We start from the raw sequence: 24,570 nt of genomic DNA on the forward strand, positions 1-24,570 counted from the left end.
TGGGCCTAATACAAAATGGGGTCATTCTACATCAGAAATCTATAAAAAGGGGAACTAAAGTTCACCCAAGAGAGAAACGTGAAGTAAATTGAGATGGTTCCCTAGACCTTCTGGGGCCGTTTGAAAGCGACAAGGGAAGCCAAGGCAAAGAGGCTGGAGTTAAATTGTAGATTATACTAGCTTTAGTGTAACTATAATCTTAATTTTATTAATGACAGGAGGCGAATATTTGCTTTAAGTCTCTCTTTACTAGAACTCCACAGCAGCACAGAAAACAGAGAGAAAAACACCAGAGACAAAAAAAAAAAAAAAAATCAGGAATCCATTAAAGGCTTCTCCCAACCAACTATTTCCTCTTTCACGCTGCGACAAATAAAGTACATGAACAATACACCACCAATACAATAACAGGAGAAACAAACATAACATAACGATGAATGCCATGCGAACTAGAAACCGTGGAACCAGTGGGTGAAGCCTTGACCTTTATCCTGTAGAGTAGTCGGATCTAAGAATTGTAGCAGAACCATTAAAGTGAAACGAGATAAACAGAGTCGAAAACAATGATTAGCGAATAAAATACACTGAGAAAACATGAATCCCCATCATAAATACTGACAGTATAATATCTTAGATAGTGACAAAACCTGAATCCCCATTGTCAATACTGACCGTACAATATCCCAGATACTGAGAAACATTAATCCCCATCGTCAATACTGACAGTATAATATCCCAGATACTGAGAAACATTAATCCCCATCGTCAATACTGACAGTATAATATCCCAGATACTGAGAAACATTAATCCCCATCGTCAATACTGACAGTATAATATCCCAGATACTGAGAAACCTGAATCCACATTGTCAATACTGACTATACATTATCCCAGATACTGAGAAACATTAATCCCCATCGTCAATACTGACCGTACAATATCCCAGATACTGAGAAACATTAATCCCCATCGTCAATACTGACAGTATAATATCCCAGATACTGAGAAACCTGAATACCCATTGTCAATACTGACCGTACAATATCCCAGATACTGAGAAACATTAATCCCCATCGTCAATACTGACAGTATAATATCCCAGATACTGAGAAACCTGAATCCCCATCGTCAATACTGACCGTACAATATCCCAGATACTGAGAAACATTAATCCCCATCGTCAATACTGACCGTACAATATCCCAGCTAGTGAGAAACATTAATCCCCATCGTCAATACTGACAGTACAATATCCCAGATACTGAGAAACATTAATCCCCATCGTCAATACTGACAGTATAATATCCCAGATACTGAGAAACATTAATCCCCATCGTCAATACTGACCGTACAATATCCCAGATACTGAGAAACATTAATCCCCATCGTCAATACTGACCGTACAATATCCCAGATACTGAGAAACCTGAATCCCCATCGTCAATACTGACCGTACAATATCCCAGATACTGAGAAACATGAATCCCCATCGTCAATACTGACCGTACAATATCCCAGATACTGAGAAACATTAATCCCCATCGTCAATACTGACCGTACAATATCCCAGATACTGAGAAACATTAATCCCCATCGTCAATACTGACAGTATAATATCCCAGATACTGAGAAACCTGAATCCCCATCGTCAATACTGACCGTACAATATCCCAGATACTGAGAAACATTAATCCCCATCGTCAATACTGACCGTACAATATCCCAGCTAGTGAGAAACATTAATCCCCATCGTCAATACTGACAGTACAATATCCCAGATACTGAGAAACATTAATCCCCATCGTCAATACTGACAGTATAATATCCCAGATACTGAGAAACATTAATCCCCATCGTCAATACTGACCGTACAATATCCCAGATACTGAGAAACATTAATCCCCATCGTCAATACTGACCGTACAATATCCCAGATACTGAGAAACCTGAATCCCCATCGTCAATACTGACCGTACAATATCCCAGATACTGAGAAACATGAATCCCCATCGTCAATACTGACCGTACAATATCCCAGATACTGAGAAACATTAATCCCCATCGTCAATACTGACCGTACAATATCCCAGATACTGAGAAACATTAATCCCCATCGTCAATACTGACCGTACAATATCCCAGATACTGAGAAACATTAATCCCCATCGTCAATACTGACAGTACAATATCCCAGATACTGAGAAACATTAATCCCCATCGTCAATACTGACAGTATAATATCCCAGATACTGAGAAACATTAATCCCCATCGTCAATACTGACCGTACAATATCCCAGATACTGAGAAACATGAATCCCCATCGTCAATACTGACCGTACAATATCCCAGATACTGAGAAACATGAATCCCCATCGTCAATACTGACCGTACAATATCCCAGATACTGAGAAACATTAATCCCCATCGTCAATACTGACCGTACAATATCCCAGATACTGAGAAACCTGAATCCCCAATCATAAAATAATGACGGTACCATATCCCAGATATACCCCAACATCCCCAGATTAACAAACCTAGCCCAGGAGACCAGGTGAATAAACAAAAGGTCAATCAAACCAACACACAAACAAGGGGAGAGAGAAACTGGGAGGGAAATATTCGCCTCCTGTCATTAATAAAATTAAGATTATAGGTACACTAAAGCTAGTATAATCTACAATTTTATAACATGACAGGAGGCTTCATATTTGCTGTTTTAACACTCAGACAGCAAAGCCCAAAGAAACACGATCCGCCGTACCAACCTAAACTATGCGAAGATAGCTCCTTGTAACCGTCTAGGAGAAATGCGCCTGAAGTCGCTGTGTTACCGACTGAAATGAACCGAAAGACCTATACGCCCCGCCAATGCCAACAACAACCAAGCGGTACATGAAAGGCAAAAAAAGGAAAAGAACCGATAGACAACTAAGGCCCGAACATCCGAACCCATCTGAAAGAAAAACAAGGTATAATAAAGGAAACAAATCCAGAGTCGGAGAATGGAAAAAAAAAAAGACGACGAAAACCGGCAATTGAAGTATGACAAAAAAACGTGTGTACCCCTTGGGGAGATGAATACCCGTCCTCCGGAATTGTAAAGGACTCACACCCCTATGAACCCGCATGTCTAGCTCGAAGGGGGATAATAAGCAGAGCGAGGCCTGCTGAAAACAGTTGTACGCGCTACCTAATCTAGATGATACGACAGTCCCCAGTCAATAAAGTGACGAAACAATTCTCGAACCCTGTAACAGTGTTTGCAAATTTCTGGTAATCCATACCAGATCCAACTACATCAGGGTCGCCATGCAGACAAATGTCTTACTGTCCCCGAGATCAAATGGGACAGGTCCCAGGGAATCCAGGACACTAGTTTCGACTCGGCTGAAGCCAAGGCCATAAAACCAACGTACCAGCAGACCGAGACACCTGTAGTAAGGTCCTGGAACCAAACAAACGGAGGAGACTCGTCAACGTCTCCGTGTCGAACACTGAGCAAACGGGTCTGTACGCTAGCTGAAACTGGTCGGGCCTGATGGGTCCTCCTCCGTGGACTAAAGTCTTGACGCTGGGTCCTACCGGAAAACTATTCCAAAAGTACGAGAATTCAGGTAGAGGAAGGTGTAGGAGGCACCCCCTCGCGCCCAATCAGCCCTCCAGGAGTCTACTCCTCGAGATGTAGAGGGGGTCGATGTTTTCTCGGTTGAACACGAAATCAAGGGACCCGAACAAGAGAAACGCAGAGAGCGCCTGACCTTTCGGTCTGGGAGGAACCTCGCAGAGGGTCCAGCAAGCCCGTCTGGGTAGACCGTACAGCGAAACGTCCTCGTGGAAAAACGAGAAGGATCTCTTCAGATAGTTATGGTATTCCCGAATGTCCTAAATTCATCCAAACCTGCCAGTCAGGCTGTATTATCATTCAAATGAATGATGCCCCAGATACTTATCTCGCCATGGAGAAAATTGAGCCCGCCTTACCAGGAATGGACCACAAGGTCCTTAGAAGTTCCCTGAGGAGCGCGTCTAATTCAAAGTAACTAATGGATATACATTCAAGCATAGTCTCATGCGGGGGCTCCAAAGGGCTCAGATCCCTTAATCCCGAGCACCTCCAGCGGTCCAAACTGTGATTAAGATAGGGTCGCCTGCACTCCCTAGATTCTGGGTCCCGTCTGGTATGTCATCCGAAGGTGGAGGCAAATTTAAAATTCCAGGGCCAAGGGTCCAATCCCCTATAACGCGTACGGGTTGGAGCTTTAGATATGTCTCCGTAAAGTATATTCATATAAAAACTGGACACCTAATATACTTCCTCGTATGTCCCACTAGCACAACTGACTTGTGCAGAGGAGAACAATCGGCTTGCCAGTGCGGACTTAAAAGTAGAGTATAGGCACTGCAGCGGGCCGCACTCAGGAGCTCCTGTATACTAGACAGGCGCTTTAACCAGGAAAGCCGCAGCGCCCCATCGGGGTCTAAGTCTGGGTACGAGGCTACCTTGTTCGGGAGCCCGGCTGGGTATACCGCTCCAAGTATCCTGCGGTCTTCTCAAGACAGCGGTCTACGACCCCAGAAATGCACTGATGGTGCTAGGTGCTCGGGCAGAGACCTGTCCAGACTACGTCCCACGGTGCCACTTGGGTACATCATCATAGTCCACACCCCCATCGTCCTCTCCCTCCGAGGGGAACCGGTCCGCCCGCCATTCAGCTAGGGCGGCCATGGTGGGTGGGGTGGGAACTCACACCCCTATGCCACATAGGCAGATCGTATTGGGGCTCAACGCTTCTCCGGAGTCTCATCTTTCCGGGAGCCTGGTTCGGGGCCTTCACCCTTCCAGTAGCGCTTATGCGCACTTGCCTGCTCTACTCTAGGAGAGTCTGACTCAATCAAGTCGCCTGCCGTTTAAAAGGTGGGCCCTCTAGCGTTTCACTCCTGAGGGGCTTTAGGGAGGACCCTGGCCAATACCTAAATCCACGGAGGCGGTCACCGCCATAGTAGTCAATGCCTTTTTTCCCGGATAAAGGTTCTCCTGTGCAGCAGTCCCAGGCAAAGTGAGCTCTAGGAGTATAGAGGACAAGTGTCACCGGCAGGAAAATCGGGGCAGCACCCCATATAGTGACCGAGGCAAGTTGGGCAGCGCATGCAATGCACAAGCGTGAGTATGTGGCAGTAGGCTTGGCATGCAGACATTCTGGCACAGACAGCACAGGCCAGATCAATGGGGCACAGACAAAGCAGGCTAATCAGTAAGGCACCGACAAAGCCGGACAAATTCTGGGGCACAGACAAAGCAGGCTAATCAGTAAGGCACCGACAAAGCCGGACAAATTCTGGGGCACAGACAAGTCAGGCCCTTCAGTGATGCAGAGGTGATAAACTGTCCATTCCATTCTTCCGATTAAATGTACATTCCGCTCTTCAGATAAGATGTTCATAACACTTCTTCAGATTAGTAGCACCCAACACCCTTCTGTGTAACTGTAACTAACACTCTCCTGTGTAGGGAAAGCAGAGGGAGAAAGGTGGAGGAAGGCACCCTTACAGACCCCACAGAAGGGCGGGAAGTAGACAGAGCAGGCAAGAAGAAGACACCTGCATAAGGCACAATACATGACTTCACATCCTAAAATCAAATCCTAAAATCTAATCCTAAAATCAAATCCTAAAATCAAATCCTAAAATCAAATCCTAAAATCAAATCCTAAAATCTAATCATAAAATCTAATCATAAAATCTAATCATAAAATCTAATCATAAAATCAAATCATAAAATCAAATCATAAAATCAAATCATAAAATGTAATCATAAAATCAAATCATAAAATGTAATCATAAAATCTAATCATAACATCAAATCATAAAATGTAATCATAAAATGTAATCATAAAATCTAATCATAAAATCAAATCATAAAATCAAATCATAAAATCAAATCATAAAATCTAATCATAACATCAAATCATAAAATGTAATCATAAAATCAAATCATAAAATGTAATCATAAAATGTAATCATAAAATCTAATCATAAATTCAAATCATAAAATCAAATCATAAAATCGAATCATAAAATCGAATCATAAAATGTAATCATAAAATCTAATCATAAAATCTAATCATAAAATGTAATCATAACATCAAATCATAAAATGTAATCATAACATCAAATCATAAAATGTAATAACATCAAATCATAAAATGTAATCCTAAAATCAAATCATAAAATGTAATCATAAAATCAAATACAAGTAAAAAGTATATCCCACAACCACCCATATAAACCAGACCTGTACTGACTCCGGCTTTCAACAGGAACCCCTTGTGTTCTGGAGGTGGAGCGGTGTCCCCCTGCGCCTTCCTGTTGGTCTGTGGCAGGTGTTGGGCCTTGTACATGCGGGTTGTATTCAACTGTGGTGTCTCTGGTCCAGGCTGTAGCGAGGAGCTATTGTTGACTGGATGTGTGGTGGGTGGCTGTAGACCTCTGCCCCTCAGGCCTGTCATGATGGGACTAGTGGAGCGATGTTCGGGTGATGTCTGTAGGCCTTTGTCTCGGTGTTGGTGACTTACTCGTTTTGGGCTTTGGTGACTCTTGCGGGTTGAGGGGGGTCTGTGTGAGCCTCTCGTGTGTGGCTTTGGCGCCACTGCTTGTCCGCTTTGGGCGGTTAATGCCCCTTTGTCGCTTCTTCCGCCAAGTCGAAGTGCCGGTTAACCGCTCCCGTGGTGTTGTTGCTTTGATCGGCCGCCTTGGCCGCATGTGCGGGGGTGCACGTTGCCGCTGTAGCTGGTATCGGAGCAGGAGGTAGGTTCCTCTCCCCAAATCGCTCCCAAAATTTCCACCATATTTCCAGCATCCGGCGTCAAATTAAGGCCGCTGCTCATTCATCGGCGGTCTGTTGCGCCGGATTTTGCGGCCCTGCCGTCAGCCATCTTGGCTTGGCCTTGTGGGGCCGTTTGGTCGGAGTTGCGCTTACGAGTGTCCCAGAGGTGACTGCTCTCAGTGGGCTGGTGGACCGGGATGACCCCTGCCGGTCCAGGGGTATGGGGGGACCAGGGCCCTTCTTTACAGATGCATCTAGTTGTGGCAGGGTGAGAGAGGCCGTCCCTCCCGCGCCCGCCTTTCGATTAGGCCTCAGACGCTTGTCCGATAGGTACTGCTCGTTTTGTCGCTTGAGGGGTATCATAGTGCTCCGCTAAGTGTCCCCTTTCATTTGCTGGCCTTTGTGGCCTGATTAGTCGCCGTTTGGGTCGTGAAAGGTGTTTTTTTATGCGTTTTTTGCAGGAGTTCTGGAGACTGTCAACCACTCGGCTCTGCGGTCAGGCCCCACCCCTCCAGGAGCGCCATTTTATTACATGTGGTTTTACGCCTTTCTCCTGATTGGGAGACGAAACCCCTCTCCTCCCTGAGCACTGATTGTTTTTAGCTGATTGGTTGTTTCTTGGTTTAGGCACGAAATTTGAATTCACCGGACTAAACCAAGCAACTCCATTTAACTCATTTCTGGGATGTACAGAGCCTAGAGCCCCAGACTTTAGACGATTTCTCGGGCTCTGTACATCTGATAGCAGCATTATTTACAGGGATCTATCCAGTGATATGTGTTTTATATCACGGGGCGCCAAGCCCCTAATTGTTGCCCCATAAATGTAATGTGATTTAGTGTGTGCCCCTGTGTACTGGTGGTATCTCCCAGAGCGAGAGATGGCCATCTGTAACCCAGCCCCCTTCTGCCTGGGATTGTGTTGTACTGAATAGAGACCCCCTGTGGGGGTCTGTGCATAAAAGCTGTGTTTTCCAAATAAAGATTGTCAGAGTTTTTTACCTCCAGAACTGTGTCGCGTCTGGTTACTGGAGGGAAGGGAGATTTAACCCCAGTGTCTGCTGTGTCAGCTTGCAGGGGATGCAACGGGGAAAGTCCTTGTGAGGACTAAGAGAGCTAGTTCCCCTATCCGTTTCCCGGTTCCAAGGAGGAAGCAGCCCTTTGGTGGAGGTACCCAGCTGGGGTACAGGGACCTCCGCTACAACCGTATTTCAATTGGCAGATATGAAAGCGCAGCGACATTCTGTGACACAGCGAGGAGATCGCTTGGACATGTTTTTGCAAGCTGCCAGATTCTGCTCTTAGCCGTTACAGCCTGGGAGTGTGAATCTACTGCACACATTTCACCCAAAATAGGAAACTGATCATCATTTCACACATCACTATCTGGGAGATTTCACATCTGACAAAAATAGTAAGTGGTTTATGACAAATATAAAAAACAAATTACAACATAACTTCTCATTCCTGGCATGCCAGAGTCCTGTAACTTAGGGTTTAATAGTGATGCAAATCTGTATTCAAACCAACAGATAGGGGGAAATTCGAGACAAGTGTTCTATTAAAAAGATAAATGTGATTAACAAACTCCTGCTGCGGTACCAGGATGTACAGAGTGTACATCATGGTTACCTTATACTGACCCACAATGCATTGCACGCTGTACATCATGGTTACCTTATACTGACCCACAATGCATTGCACTCTGTACATCATGGTTACCTTATACTGACCCACAATGCATTGCAGAATGCAGAATGCAATGCATTGTGGGTCAGTATACGGTACCATGATGTACAGAGTCCAATGCATTGTGGGTCAGTACACGGTACCATGATGTACAGCGTGAAATGCATTGTGGGTCAGTACACGGTACCATGATGTACAGAGTGCAATGCATTGTGGGTCAGTATACGGTACCATGATGTACAGAGTCCAATGCATTGTGGGTCAGTATACGGTACCATGATGTACAGAGTGAAATGCATTGTGGGTCAGTATACGGTACCATGATGTACAGCGTGCAATGCATTGTGGGTCAGTATACGGTACCATGATGTACAGCGTGCAATGCATTGTGGATCAGTATACGGTACCATGATGTACAGCGTGCAATGCATTGTGGGTCAGTATACGGTACCATGATGTACAGCGTGCAATGCATTGTGGGTCAGTATAAGGTACCATGATGTACAGAGTGCAATGCATTATGGATCAGTATACGGTACCATGATGTACAGAGTGAAATGCATTGTGGACCAGTATACGGTACCATGATGTACAGAGTGCAATGCATTGTGGGTCAGTATACGGTACCATGATGTACAGAGTCCAATGCATTGTGGATCAGCATAAGGTAACCATGATGTACAGAGTGAAATGCATTGTGGATCAGTATACGGTACCATGATGTACAGCGTGCAATGCATTGTGGACCAGTATACGGTACCATGATGTACAGAGTGCAATGCATTGTGGGTCAGTATACGGTACCATGATGTACAGAGTGAAATGCATTGTGGGTCAGTACACGGTACCATGATGTACAGAGTGCAATGCATTGTGGGTCAGTATAAGGTAACCATGATGTACAGCGTGCAATGCATTGTGGGTCAGTACACGGTACCATGATGTACAGCGTGCAATGCATTGTGGGTCAGTACACGGTACCATGATGTACAGCGTGCAATGCATTGTGGGTCAGTACACGGTACCATGATGTACAGCGTGCAATGCATTGTGGGTCAGTACACGGTACCATGATGTACAGCGTGCAATGCATTGTGGGTCAGTACACGGTACCATGATGTACAGCGTGCAATGCATTGTGGGTCAGTACACGGTACCATGATGTACAGCGTGCAATGCATTGTGGGTCAGTACACGGTACCATGATGTACAGCGTGCAATGCATTGTGGGTCAGTACACGGTACCATGATGTACAGCGTGCAATGCATTGTGGGTCAGTACACGGTACCATGATGTACAGCGTGCAATGCATTGTGGGTCAGTACACGGTACCATGATGTACAGCGTGCAATGCATTGTGGGTCAGTACACGGTACCATGATGTACAGCGTGCAATGCATTGTGGGTCAGTACACGGTACCATGATGTACAGCGTGCAATGCATTGTGGGTCAGTACACGGTACCATGATGTACAGCGTGCAATGCATTGTGGGTCAGTACACGGTACCATGATGTACAGCGTGCAATGCATTGTGGGTCAGTACACGGTACCATGATGTACAGAGTTTGCTTCCATCCTACAGCCCTATGAATACAAGTTCTTGTGCAATAAGCCTGAGGTACCTTGAGTGCAGCCGTTCCCGCGTACTGCCTGCTGATTGCGTCGCCGTTGTTTGCCCACATGATCTGGTACAGACGGTAACATTTCATCGGGAGCGGTTGCTCTGGGGGCATCACACCTAATTTCTTGAGCTGGGAACAGAGAGCAGTGTCATTGTGTGAACGAGAGGTAATTAATATATAAAAACGGCCAATGAGCACCACTGTCTTGGGTATTCATTATATCAGCCATGTATTAAAGCAGACTAATAATAGTAATATTAATCTTTAACCAAATGAGGACAACAATCTGGCATTAAAGAGCTACCACCTCTGCTTTTAGCATTAGCCCGGTAATAGAGATTGTCAGGTATTACGTAGGACAAAACTAGTTCTTAATGGCTTCATTACACACCATGAAATCTTCCCTCCTGCTACACTGTGACCATGTAAAGCAGGGGAAGGCAACCATCGCTATTCCATTCCTCCCTGATGCTTTGCCAGTATAGATTTAAAAGCATTATGTGGGATGTAGTCCACAACATGTGGAATGCCAAAGGTTTTTTTATGTTACAACTTTACTATCTGTTAATAGACAGACATTGTTGCACATGACGATTGTAATCATGTAACTAACTTGCAATTCGGATTATTTTTCTTCCACCTTTATAATAACCAATTGAATAATAACACAGAGGCATTGCAGGTATAGGTGGGTATTCATTACATAACATTATAGGATCTTTACCTGAAGCTCCATCACCACGCGTGCAATGGCGGCTTGTACAACGTTGGTACGATCGAGGCAATCCATGCAGTTTACTCTGAATATCCCTTCTTGTTTGCAGATCACCCCGGCCTGGTCCACCCTATCAAAAGTAAAGCACCCACACCACTGAAGAACTCTGGGAAATTCAGGATCTAAACTGTTACAAACAGGCAGGAACTTGTACTCACCAGCCCCACTTCATATCCAAGATGATATCGCTAATCGCATCAGTCAGAGTCTGAACATTCTCAAACTTCATCCCTCGGCTGTGTGAGAAGGCAAATAAGGCAAATAAAACTCAGATGCCAATGGAAATAAACAACAAATCAGGTGGCCATATTTAAAAAACACAGCTAGTAATCAAGTTCTAATAACTTATTCCCATTAAAAACACAGGAAGATGTTAAGTGAATAAACCTTTCATTCATGTAAATTCACACCGTCACATAATAAGTAATAAGCTCTGCAGCGATACCTTTCCCTGGGTGGATACATTCGATATACTGGGTGTGTTTGATACGATAGATTCCTGTGAAGCAGGTACCCGTAAATATTCTCACCAGTGTTCGTGAAAGTCGAAGGTGACATATGTAAGGTTGGGATTGTTAAACATGAGAACTTGTTTGAGATAGGCATCGCCGATGATCTTCTCTCTGCCTACTTGGTCCACCAAGTTTATAAGAACCTAAAATATAAATAAAACAACCTCAATAATAGTGACAGAAAAAGTCAGGATGAAGTCAGGCCATGGGGAGAATATTAAGGATAAGGGGATAAGGACAACAGTACCTGCTTCTTGTAGATGTCGAGCTCTTGGTTAAAATGTAGACAGAAATACTGGCTGGTTTCTTTCTCACCTACAGGAACCAGCAAACCATGGTAAATGAACTAGAATGATTTTATGGTTCATTAAAAGGTTTCTGATGAATGGACAAAATGTAGAATAACGGCAAAACACCAGGGGAAATAAACCATAAACTGAAAACAGGAGCAAGAAAATCAACAACCAGAACAAATAAAGTGTGGAGGGGGGACAGCAGAGATAGTAATCATCAGAATTGAAATGAAGATTAATAAAGAGGAGATACAGCAGAGGGTGTGCGTAAAACAAACACAAAATTATGTTAAAACTATAAACGAGTGCTAGATGTCTCTGCATCTGTAAGTAAAACAAAATGGAACAATGTGCGAAACAAGTCTCTATTCAGACTGATCTAGAACCTATGGAACAATGTGCGAAACAAGTCTCTATTCAGACTGATCTAGAACCTATGGAACAATGCGCGAAACAAGTCTCTATTCAGACTGATCTAGAACCTATGGAACAATGCGCGAAACAAGTCTCTATTCAGACAGATCTAGAACCTATGGAACAATGTGCGAAACAAGTCTCTATTCAGACTGATCTAGAACCTATGGAACAATGTGCGAAACAAGTCTCTATTCAGACTGATCTAGAACCTATGGAACAATGCGCGAAACAAGTCTCTATTCAGACTGATCTAGAACCTATGGAACAATGCGCGAAACAAGTCTCTTTTCAGACTGATCTAGAACCTTTGGAACAATGTGCGAAACAAGTCTCTATTCAGACTAATCTAGAACCTATGGAACAATGTGCGAAACAAGTCTCTATTCAGACTGATCTAGAACCTATGGAACAATGTGCGAAACAAGTCTCTATTCAGACTGATCTAGAACCTATGGAACAATGTGCGAAACGTCTCTATTCAGACTGATCTAGAACATATGGAACAATGTGCGAAACAAGTCTCTATTCAGACTGATCTAGAACCTATGGAACAATGTGCGAAACACGTCTCTATTCAGACTGATCTAGAACCTATGGAACAATGTGCGGAACAAGTCTCTATTCAGACTGATCTAGAACCTATGGAACAATGTGCGAAACAAGTCTCTATTCAGACTGATCTAGAACCTTTGGAACAATGTGCGAAACACGTCTCTATTCAGACTGATCTAGAACCTTTGGAACAATGTGCGGAACAAGTCTCTATTCAGACTGATCTAGAACCTATGGAACAATGTGCGAAACACGTCTCTATTCAGACTGATCTAGAACCTTTGGAACAATGTGCGGAACAAGTCTCTATTCAGACTGATCTAGAACCTATGGAACAATGTGCGAAACACGTCTCTATTCAGACTGATCTAGAACCTATGGAACAATGTGCGAAACAAGTCTCTATTCAGACTGATCTAGAACCTTTGGAACAATGTGCGGAACGTCTCTATTCAGACTGATCTAGAACCTATGGAACAATGTGCGAAACACGTCTCTATTCAGACTGATCTAGAACCTATGGAACAATGTGCGAAACAAGTCTCTATTCAGACTGATCTAGAACCTATGGAACAATGTGCGAAACAAGTCTCTATTCAGACTGATCTAGAACCTATGGAACAATGTGCGAAACACGTCTCTATTCAGACTGATCTAGAACCTATGGAACAATGTGCGAAACACGTCTATTCAGACTGATCTAGAACCTATGGAACAATGTGCGAAACGTCTCTATTCAGACTGATCTAGAACCTATGGAACAATGTGCGAAACAAGTCTCTATTCAGACTGATCTAGAACCTATGGAACAATGTGCGAAACACGTCTCTATTCAGACTGATCTAGAACCTATGGAACAATGTGCGAAACACGTCTCTATTCAGACTGATCTAGAACCTATGGAACAATGTGCGAAACGTCTCTATTCAGACTGATCTAGAACCTTTGGAACAATGTGCGAAACGTCTCTATTCAGACTGATCTAGAACCTTTGGAACAATGTGCGGAACAAGTCTCTATTCAGACTGATCTAGAACGTTTGGAACAATGTGCGAAACACGTCTCTTTTCAGACTGATCTAGAACCTATGGAACAATGTGCGAAACACGTCTCTATTCAGACTGATCTAGAACCTATGGAACAATGTGCGAAACAAGTCTCTTTTCAGACTGATCTAGAACGTTTGGAACAATGTATAATAGCTCTATATTGAGCAAGGATTTATGGAGTAACGTGCCATATAAATCAGTTGCGGAGTAAATGTGATATCAGTTATTTGGTATTCATGGCCAGCTGGAAGCCAATGATAATAGTTGTGTAGAATCCCGTATTACTAACAAAATGATACAAAGAACAAGCCAATCGTTTGACTGGTTTGAGAATAACACAAAGTAACATTAAATCAGAGCCCTCGAACACGGATATTAAATGACCATGGCGCAAATACAAAGCCAAAGTGACTGATGACAAGAATTTCAGATCAAATCCATTCTGGACTTACCTTTATCTAGCCGTGGCCTGGGGTTGTACCTATACCCTGCCTGACTCCAGAATACCGGTACAGAACCTCGGGTCTGGACAAAGGACAGCGAGTGATTGTGGACGTGGATTAACTGCTCCGTCTCCACATAGTTTGCAACTTGTCCAGTTTTGTCCACACCTCTCCGCTTGTACCTCATCCCTGAAGAGAAAGAAAACCAGTTATACTCAAACATATAATGTGAGTGTCCTACACACACGGAGCAAAAATATTGGGGTTTAGTTACGGTATAAGCCTGCCACAACGTCAATGTACCCCATTCTTGGCAGGCCCTACTCTAGCGGCCTTATTAACCCACTTACTTGGGAAATACTTACTCCTTTTGTCCCATCCCTGTCACAGATGCCCAATTTCAGGATCCTATTTAACTTTGCACTGCAGAGAGTCCAAGGAGGAAAGATTTCCCAAGTAAGTGGACATATTACGTTTTACATACAAGGTATAAACACAATAAACACATACGAATGTAAAGTAGGGATTACTTTGTCTTGGTATACTACCAAAAGCAGGAGCTAACGTTATCAAGTTTTGTCATTTTTCCCACTTGTCACTAGTAATGGCTGTAGGGAAATAGCATTGGCTTGCTGGATTCTCAATGGATCTCGGAGTTGTACTGTGGCGCATGCATGAGATTACAGCACTGACGTGGGCCCCTGACAGACTAAGTACAGCACTGACGTGGGCCCCTGACAGACTAATTACAGCAGCTGACGTGGGCCCCTGACAGACTAATTACAGCAGCTGACGTGGGCCCCTGACAGACTAATTACAGCAGCTGACGTGGGCCCCTGACAGACTAATTACAGCAGCTGACGTGGGCCCCTGACAGACTAATTACAGCAGCTGACGTGGGCCCCTGACAGACTAATTACAGCAGCTGACGTGGGCCCCTGACAGACTAATTACAGCAGCTGACGTGGGCCCCTGACAGACTAATTACAGCAGCTGAAGTGGGCCCCTGACAGACTAATTACAGCAGCTGAAGTGGGCCCCTGACAGACTAATTACAGCAGCTGACGTGGGCCCCTGACAGACTAATTACAGCAGCTGACGTGGGCCCCTGACAGACTAATTACAGCAGCTGACGTGGGCCCCTGACAGACTAATTACAGCAGCTGACGTGGGCCCCTGACAGACCAAGTACAGCAGCTGACGTGGGCCCCTGACAGGCCAAGTACAGCAGCTGACGTGGGCCCCTGACAGACCAAGTACAGCAGCTGACGTGGGCCCCTGACAGACTAATTACAGCAGCTGACGTGGGCCCCTGACAGACTAATTACAGCAGCTGACGTGGGCCCCTGACAGACTAATTACAGCAGCTGACGTGGGCCCCTGACAGACTAATTACAGCAGCTGACGTGGGCCCCTGACAGACTAATTACAGCAGCTGACGTGGGCCCCTGACAGACTAATTACAGCAGCTGACGTGGGCCCCTGACAGACTAATTACAGCAGCTGACGTGGGCCCCTGACAGACCAAGTACAGCAGCTGACGTGGGCCCCTGACAGGCCAAGTACAGCAGCTGACGTGGGCCCCTGACAGACCAAGTACAGCAGCTGACGTGGGCCCCTGACAGACTAATTACAGCAGCTGACGTGGGCCCCTGACAGACTAATTACAGCAGCTGACGTGGGCCCCTGACAGACTAATTACAGCAGCTGACGTGGGCCCCTGACAGACTAATTACAGCAGCTGACGTGGGCCCCTGACAGACTAATTACAGCAGCTGACGTGGGCCCCTGACAGACTAAGTACAGCAGCTGAAGAGTGCTAGCAGGAAGACCATGGATAGATTCAGCCAAGTAAAACTCACCTCCCCGTGTGCCCTGCAGCCACCACACAACAAACAAACAGAGTAGCCCCCATAATATACAAAGACCCAAGACCGTGAGGAAGCCACTTTTAGCATTTACTCAGTACTTCATTACACAGTGTTTGAAATACAATGACTAAAAAGCTTTGACTATCACTATGAAAAAACAATGGTAGACACCAGTAACAGCACGTTAGTTGTGTAAATGGTTGGGTGTTTTTGGGGGGAGAATTTAGTTTTAACAAATGTAATTTTCAAAACAGCAGCTTCAACAATCGTGAACTTTCTCCCTATATACTCCACCCAATAAGTATAAATTAATAAAAGTTAAAAACTTGGAGCACTTATATTTAATTACCCTAATTATATAGATTTTCAATTGCCTTGTGTCAAATTATATCTAAATAAAATATAATAAATAACATAAAATAAAAAATAAAAGTACCCTGTGATTAGGGTGTGTTGTACATAAGACATTATTGTATTTGTACTTTTTGTTTCACACACAATTTGCCACAAGGCAATTGATACCTTACGTAAATAGTAAGGTAAATATAAGCGCTACACTGTTTTTCATTTTATTAATTTAACAGCACATTCGTTTCCATGACTTATCTTCTCTTGTATAAAATCCGTGTTAATACATAGAGTATAAAAATGTTTGGTTGTTTTTTTCTATAAAAATTAGTAAAAGCAGGTGGCAGTGAGCTCAGTTTCTTGTCATTAGAATCTGTCACCAGGAACAGGATGCAGACAGAAAACGTGTTTGTTATACTCGGAACCTAAAACGGCACAGACGCCAAACAGGAATTCCTCAAACCTAAATATTAGGATGGTCAGTAAAACAAAGCCTGGCAGACTAACACTAACACGCGATATCCTGGAATAAATCTAAACGGTCTGAAAGCTCGTTAAGGGTCTCTACTGTATAGATCACAGTGAAACATCAAACTATTACAATAACCAATACAAGACATTACTACCCGGAAGAATCCAACAACCATAGAGAGACATAAGGTAACATAAGCATACAAACCATCACCTAAACAGGAACAATCTCTTCCTTTCCTTTAGAATTACCTCGATTTAACATAGAATCATAGTATTGAACAGAAATTTTGTTTAGCCCATTTTCGGATATAGTTTCACACGAAACACCAAATATTGTTTTCTCCTGACTTTGCTTATTATTTAAGTTGTATTGTTTCCTTCTCAAAAAAAATAAAAATAAAATACGTACATAAGTAATAAAATGGTTACAATCTAATCAATCTGCAATAACATGTACTGTGTGAAATATTATATATTTCCACACATAGTATCACTGGACTACATATCTCCAGTTAGGAGTTAAAGGGACACTATAGTCACCAGAACAACTACAGCTTAATGTACGGTATGCAGCATAATGTACGGCATGCAGCTTAATATATAATATACAGCTTAATGTATATAATATACAGCTTAATGTACGGCATACAGCTTAATGTACGGCATACAGCTTAATGTACGGCATACAGCTTAATGTATAGCATACAGCTTAATGTACGACATACAGCTTAATGTACGGCATACAGCTTAATGTATAGCATACAGCTTAATGTACAGTATACAGCTTAATGTACAGTATACAGCTTAATGTACGACATACAGCTTAATGTACAGTATACAGCTTAATGTACAGTATACAGCTTAATGTACGGCATACAGCTTAATGTATAGCATACAACTTAATGTACGACATACAGCTTAATGTACGGCATACAGCTTAATGTATAGCATACAGCTTAATGTACGGCATACAGCTTAATGTACGGCATACAGCTTAATATACGGTATAAAGCTTAATGTATAGTATACAGCTTAATGTATAGAATACAGCTTAATGTAGTTGTTCTGGTGAGTAGAATTATTACATTCAGGCATTTTTGTTCAAAGAAGGGTATAGGATCAGCTGTGCAATCTAAAGGGAGCTAGAAAACAAATAAAAAGCTGCAACCTATGGGTATGAGGTTCCCTCTAATGTCCTCAAGGAAGAAATGACAAAAACACAATAATAGGTCGCGCTATACAGAAGAAAGTAAATGAATATAATGTACTCACATATGATAAAAGTGATCACAAATAATAAAAATATATGTACGTATAATAGTCCCAATATATTGAAGGCTTCTTATGGGTTCCAATACGCTTGTAGAGACTTAGGTATATAGTGTATTCAATGAGAAGCTCGATCTTCTATGGCTTGGAGAATCTTGACTCAATTATGGATATGCAAATGAGAAAACAGAGACTCCAATAGTGCAAACTGTGTTTGGATAAGTTAAAATAGAATAGGTATTAGGGAGGTATATCACTCACCTATTCGAGAGCATAGACTCGCTCAAGTTTGATTGGCATTCAGTGGCGTTTGCCCCCCACTGGTGGGATATAGGTGTGGATAATTCCTCGGTATGAAAGAGAAATAGAAGCCAAATATAGTGCTCACTGTATTTGTAATAAAAATAAGTCCAAAAAGTGAAAATAAAAGTACTCACATTTGTATGAGCAGGATATACTGCTCAATATAATGGCGTGGGTGGTATAATCCCCACCTAGGATTCTTTGGACGGCTGTCAACTCCAAAGTGACGTGTGACCAGGTAGAAAAAAATAAAATAGAGATGTAAAATAAAAGGTATATGGCAAGTAAATGGTAGAAAAGCCAATATTCCTTTATTAATATAATTAAAATATATGAGCGGAGCCTAGCAGCCAGGCTGAACGGTCGCATACTGGTGGAGCTCCTCACAAACAAGCGAGAAATAAGCCTAAATAACGACTTTACGCTCCAACACTGCCTATTTTACAGCCCCTGAACGGAGGGCTTACCACAGGGGACGTGCATCTGCAAAGCCGGGGCAAACTACAGCGACGACGTGCTGGGGACCGACCTGAGGCCTACGAGCGGCCTACTCAGACGGCACGGGGGAGGCGGCCGATCCCTTTGCTCTGCAGGCTGTTGCCACAATACTTGGAGATCACACTGAACCAAATTACAACCAACTTCACCCCCACAGACGAATATCCAAGTGTGAGAATACCCCTAGCCATATGGGCCGGTTAACAATTGGAGACATGTGGCGGCAAGCACGCGGCACGGGCGAAGCCAATATGGCGGCTCTTCACGGAGGCTGCTCGGATTTCTTTTCAGACGACTGTTCAGGTGATGCAGAGGACGATTACCCTCCAGCTCATGCACCTAAGCAGAAGGCAAGCTCTAACAAACCAAGAGCTGATCTGGATGCCGACCTAGTAACAACTGGGGTATTAAAAGCACTGCTCGCAGACCTGCAGAAAAATATACTCACGGACGTCACCGCCATGAGAGGCGAGCTGCAGGGCTTGACAGGCCGCATATCAACACTGGAGGTCTCCTCCCAAGACAACCAACAGCACATCTCCTCCCTACAGATGGCAGTACAGGATCTGCAACGACAGAACCTAATACATGAAAGACGCTTCGCTGCCCAGGAGGATACCAGAAGGCGACATAACCTAAAGGTTAGAGGGATCCCAGAGGGGATATCGGACGCGGAATTACCGCACTCAAACGAATGCTGACAGCCATACTACCCACTGGCCAGGCTAAGTCCCTTATACCCACGGAACTCTTCCGGGTCCCCAAACCTCCCAAGGCCCCATCCACGGCCACAAGGGATACGATAGTTACCTTCAAGAATGGACAGGACAAATCGACGATTCTTGCTGCCCTCCGGGGTAAAACCCCACTGCAATTTGAGAACATGCACCTGACCTTTTACGCCGACCTGTCCGGAGGCACCCTCGCATGGCGCCGGTCACTAAGGCCTCTCACAACCTTGCTTCAGCAGCACAACATACAATACCGCTGGCGACCCTCCCAAACGCTCCTCGTACAACACGGAGAAAACACGCACCAGATCCACAACGATCAAGACGCAGCGAACCTACTGCGAACCCTGGGCCTACCGCAAGTCTCACACACCCAAGAAAGTTCTCGGGATCATGCCTCCCCAACCCGCGGCTGGGACCCGGCACGAATTGCCACGTTTGTCCCTAGAAATAATACGCCGGACGCCTATGCCTCGATCACCACCTAACCGGGGGCCACATGCATTCCCACTTACCCGCACAGCACCATGAACTGCCCTGAAAGGCGCACCATCCCACCGGACAACTGCCCTTATGCGGATTCCTGGACATTCCTGGATAATATTGTTTCGATGGACTACCGCCGTACTGCGAACCCCTACGGATGGACGGTCCATATAATGCTCAGTTCTTAATTTCACGGGACTGTATGCATCTCTAGCCGAGTATGTCCTCTATTAATGTTTCTTTATTGTAACCTCAGGGCTTGTTCACTACATGCCATGACACGTATACTATTTACTATAACCCCCTGCAGTTCGGAAGGCTGTATAAAAAACACGACAGGGATCTGCGGTGAGCTGTGAGCGCTTAACATGGCGCCTACAGCCGTCCTAGCAAACACCACTGCAAACGTAAAAGATAGGCTTATCTATTTTAAAATGCTAGGCCTCTCATGCATAACACACGCCATGTGTAATTCTACTGATACACGTATAACACAATTTATTTCTTGAATACACCCTCTCTAATGGGGCTTCGCTTTGAGGCCTGTCTTGTTTAATTTGGTTACTTTTTATTACATGCTACCGACAATCGATATACAATTCTGTGCCTCTTGTTGTAAATTTGTAGTACCGTATATAACTCCCCAGTGCGCACACTTTTCAGGGAAGGTAACCTGCCATCAGCAGGCAAGGGGTGAACTATTCTCATGAACTGGGACTTGGCAAGGGCAAACGACCCCCTACCTTCTATCTCTACGCGGTACACCCCTCCTGCCTACACTCAGTCTCTCCATGAGGATATATTATCGGCAAGTTGGCACTCTGAGCGAAGGCTCAATGGTCAGACACACTGTCTAGCATATATCTCCACGTATTGCTGGGTTTTAGTGTTATCGTAGTATTGGGACACTTAGCTTTAGTTTCTTAGTATCAACGTCCTAGCTAAGCTCATTACTAGTTATATCTGTCTAAACATATATCTGTTTTTCACATAACGCTAATCTCACTATTAACTAGCATGGTTAATCAACCCCAACATTGTTTCATAGCGACTACTTCATTTAAATAGTATAATAGTAATATTGTTATCCTAGCCTGTCAATTGAATGATAATCCGCTAAATATTTCACTAAACCTGGAAGTACCCAGGAAGGCCATATGTATGACTAAACTATAGCACAGCTCGATGTCTCATGTAAAAAATATGTCTGTTTTTTCACATACTGCTAATCTTACTGTTCACCAGCTTGGTAATTTTAACCTAACATTGTTTCATAGCGACTACTTCAGTTTAATAATGGGATAGTAACGTTGTTATTCTAGCTTGACGAATCAATGGCAATCTGTTAACTGTAATACTACACCTAGAAGTAACTGGGAATGTCATATGCATGACCACATTATAGTTAAACTCGATGTTTTATGTTAAAAAAAAAATGTGCTGTATCAATGCCACTCACTGAAATGACAGAAATATGCCTGCAGTCGCTGTCGTGGCCCTATAGGCTTGTCTGTACCTTATATGCACATGCAAAAATAAAGAATTTAAAAAATATATATATATATATAAAAATAGCCAAAACGCGTTTCGCCACACAGGGCTTTATCAACTGGCAATAATAAAAATCAACCTGGTACATAGAAGCTTATATAAACGTAGAAGATACATGATTATTTAAATGTTGGCGCCAAAATGACGTCATCAATACAGTGAGTGTAATACAAAGATGTTAAAAATCATAAATATAACAAGGGCATAATACTGGTAACTAAAAATATAACTAAAATCTTTATTAATAACTTCAAAACGAGTATTATTATTAATAATGGAATTTTGTTCTTGTTATTAAAGTCTAAAATAATAGGAAGTTGTGGGGGGTCCTTCTCTTTTACCACCTCTAAAGAGAAGGAGAGAACGGAGCTTTGAAAATATAAAGCTAAAAAAGCAGACCCCCCACAACTTCCTATTATTTTAGACTTTAATAACAAGAACAAAATTTAAAAAAAAATCATAAATAAACACTGGCACATTTTGAAACAGGACGACCTTTTAAAGGATCATGTCCCAGACAGACCTAATGTTATATTTAGAGGAGCCCCCAACTTTAGATCGATCCTGACTAAAAATTACACTAAAAGCAGTTCACAACAAAGAGAACATTTTTTATCTAGGCCTAAATGGTTTTTTAACCCCTTAAGGACCAAACTTCTGGAATAAAAGGGAATCATGACATGTCACACATGTCATGTGTCCCTAAGGGGTTAAAGGACCACTCTAGGCACCCAGACCACTTCAGCTTAATGAAGTGGTCTGGGTGCCAGGTCCAGCTAGGGTTAACTAATTGTTTTATAAACATAGCAGTTTCAGAGAAACTGCTATGTTTATCAATTAGTTAAGCCTTCCCCCTAATCCTCTAGTGGCTGTCTCACTGACAGCCGCTAGAGGCGCTTGCGTGATTCTCACTGTGAAAATCACAGTGAGAGCACGCAAGCGTCCATAGGAAAGCATTATGAATGCTTTCCTATGCGATCGGCTGAATGCGAGCGCGGCTCCTGCCGCGCATGCGCATTCAGCCGATGACGTCGCGAGGAAGAAGAGGAGGAGGAGGAAAGCTCCCCGCCGGAAAAAGGTAAGTTTTACCCCTTTTCCCCTTTCCAGAGCCGGGCGGGAGGGGGTCCCTGAGGGTGGGGGCACCCTCAGGGCACTCTAGTGCCAGGAAAACGAGTATGCTTTCCTGGCACTAGAGTGGTCCTTTAAGTGCAACAAATGCATTGTGTGTAAAACCACAAAAGGTACCACAAAGGTATTCCAAATCTACTCATTTTTCCTCTACCACTACCAAAACCTCTTACCCCATTAAAGATTTTATTGGGTGTAACACTAAAGGTGTTCTATACCTTTTGGAATGCCCATGTGGACTCCAGTACGTGGGCATGACTAAAAGATGCCTTAAAGTAAGACTGGCAGAACACTGCCGTAACATCAAGAGAGGCTATGATAATCACTCAGTCTCTAAACACTTCTTAACACATAACAAAGACCCGACACGTTTAAGAGCTATTGGGATTGAACAGGTTACCCTTCCTTGGAGAGGTGGAGACATCACAAACATCTTAGGCAAAAGGGAAATGTATTGGGTCTTCCAACTTAAAACTCTCTCTCCAAAAGGACTTAATGCTGAATTTGACCTTTTTAATTTTTTATAACTGCATATTTTTTATTAAGTTCATTATACGTTATTTTTCCATATATTTACGGTATATACATTCCCATTTTCTCCCCCTTTTTTTATTTTTTCATATTCATTTTCATTTTTATTTTAATTTAAAATTATACATTTAATTTTATTTATCTTTATACTTTTTGGTTTTATATCCTTATCCACCCCTATACTTTTTCCACCTATATTCTTATTCCCATACATTCACATACTTACATACTAGGTTTTTTTTTGGGGGGGGGGTTTATGTTATATCTATACATAATATATTATTCATATGCCTTATCTATTACATTCATTTTCCTTATTTTAAGAGGATATATCCCCCAAATAACTTGTGCTATTTTAAGTATTATTTTCTTTCTAGTTATATGTCATCTATGCTTCAGTAATACCTTACATGTGTGGCGTAGTGATTACATCCACTACGCCCACTTGCTTACTACAGACGGAGACGTGCCTTTTGAGGCCGTCCTCCGTCCAGCTACTACATTGCCCAACAAGCACTGCGCCGTGTCACGTGATCGCGCCCGATCGCGCCCACGTGTTCTCCACACCCATTTGCTGACATCAGACGGAGTTCTTAGGCCGGCCTCCGTCCAGCTACCACATTGCCCATCAAGCTCTGCGTGGTGTCACGTGATCGCGAGCGATCGCGCTCACGTGCTCTCCTCCTCCTATCTCCCTCCTTCCGGTCTCCCTGAAGTCTTTATGTCACACTACATTTCCCAATAGGCATTGGGACATACCATGTGATCGCGGCAGCTCGCGATCACATGATCATCAATTCCATTTCCATTATTAATAATAATACTCGTTTTGAAGTTATTAATAAAGATTTTAGTTATATTTTTAGTTACCAGTATTATGCCCTTGTTATATTTATGATTTTTAACATCTTTGTATTACACTCACTGTATTGATGACGTCATTTTGGCGCCAACATTTAAATAATCATGTATCTTCTACGTTTATATAAGCTTCTATGTACCAGGTTGATTTTTATTATTGCCAGTTGATACAGCCCTGTGTGGCGAAACGTGTTTTGGCTATTTTTATATATTTTAATTATATTTATAAAGGAATATTGGCTTTTCTACCATTTACTTGCCATATACCTTTTATTTTACATCTCTATTTTATTTTTTTCTACCTGGTCACACGTCACTTTGGAGTTGACAGCCGTC

The 24,570-nt window shown here is 43.2% G+C and overlaps 1 protein-coding gene across 1 annotated transcript in view; it reads right to left on the reverse strand.

Moving 5' to 3' along the window:
* The window catches only part of INPP5F (inositol polyphosphate-5-phosphatase F), a 161,145-nt gene that overhangs the window by 20,454 nt on the left and 116,121 nt on the right, over positions 1–24,570 (reverse strand). The window contains exons 8-13 of the mRNA XM_063434243.1: positions 14,193–14,372; positions 11,677–11,744; positions 11,448–11,572; positions 11,076–11,153; positions 10,867–10,987; positions 10,143–10,271 (exon numbers count right to left, since the gene is read on the reverse strand). Coding sequence (XP_063290313.1) covers positions 10,143–10,271; positions 10,867–10,987; positions 11,076–11,153; positions 11,448–11,572; positions 11,677–11,744; positions 14,193–14,372 — 701 coding nt within the window. The remainder of the gene's footprint in view (positions 1–10,142; positions 10,272–10,866; positions 10,988–11,075; positions 11,154–11,447; positions 11,573–11,676; positions 11,745–14,192; positions 14,373–24,570) is intronic.

This window comes from Pelobates fuscus, chromosome 10 (assembly GCF_036172605.1).
Source record: "Pelobates fuscus isolate aPelFus1 chromosome 10, aPelFus1.pri, whole genome shotgun sequence".
Classification (NCBI taxonomy): domain Eukaryota; kingdom Metazoa; phylum Chordata; class Amphibia; order Anura; family Pelobatidae; genus Pelobates; species Pelobates fuscus.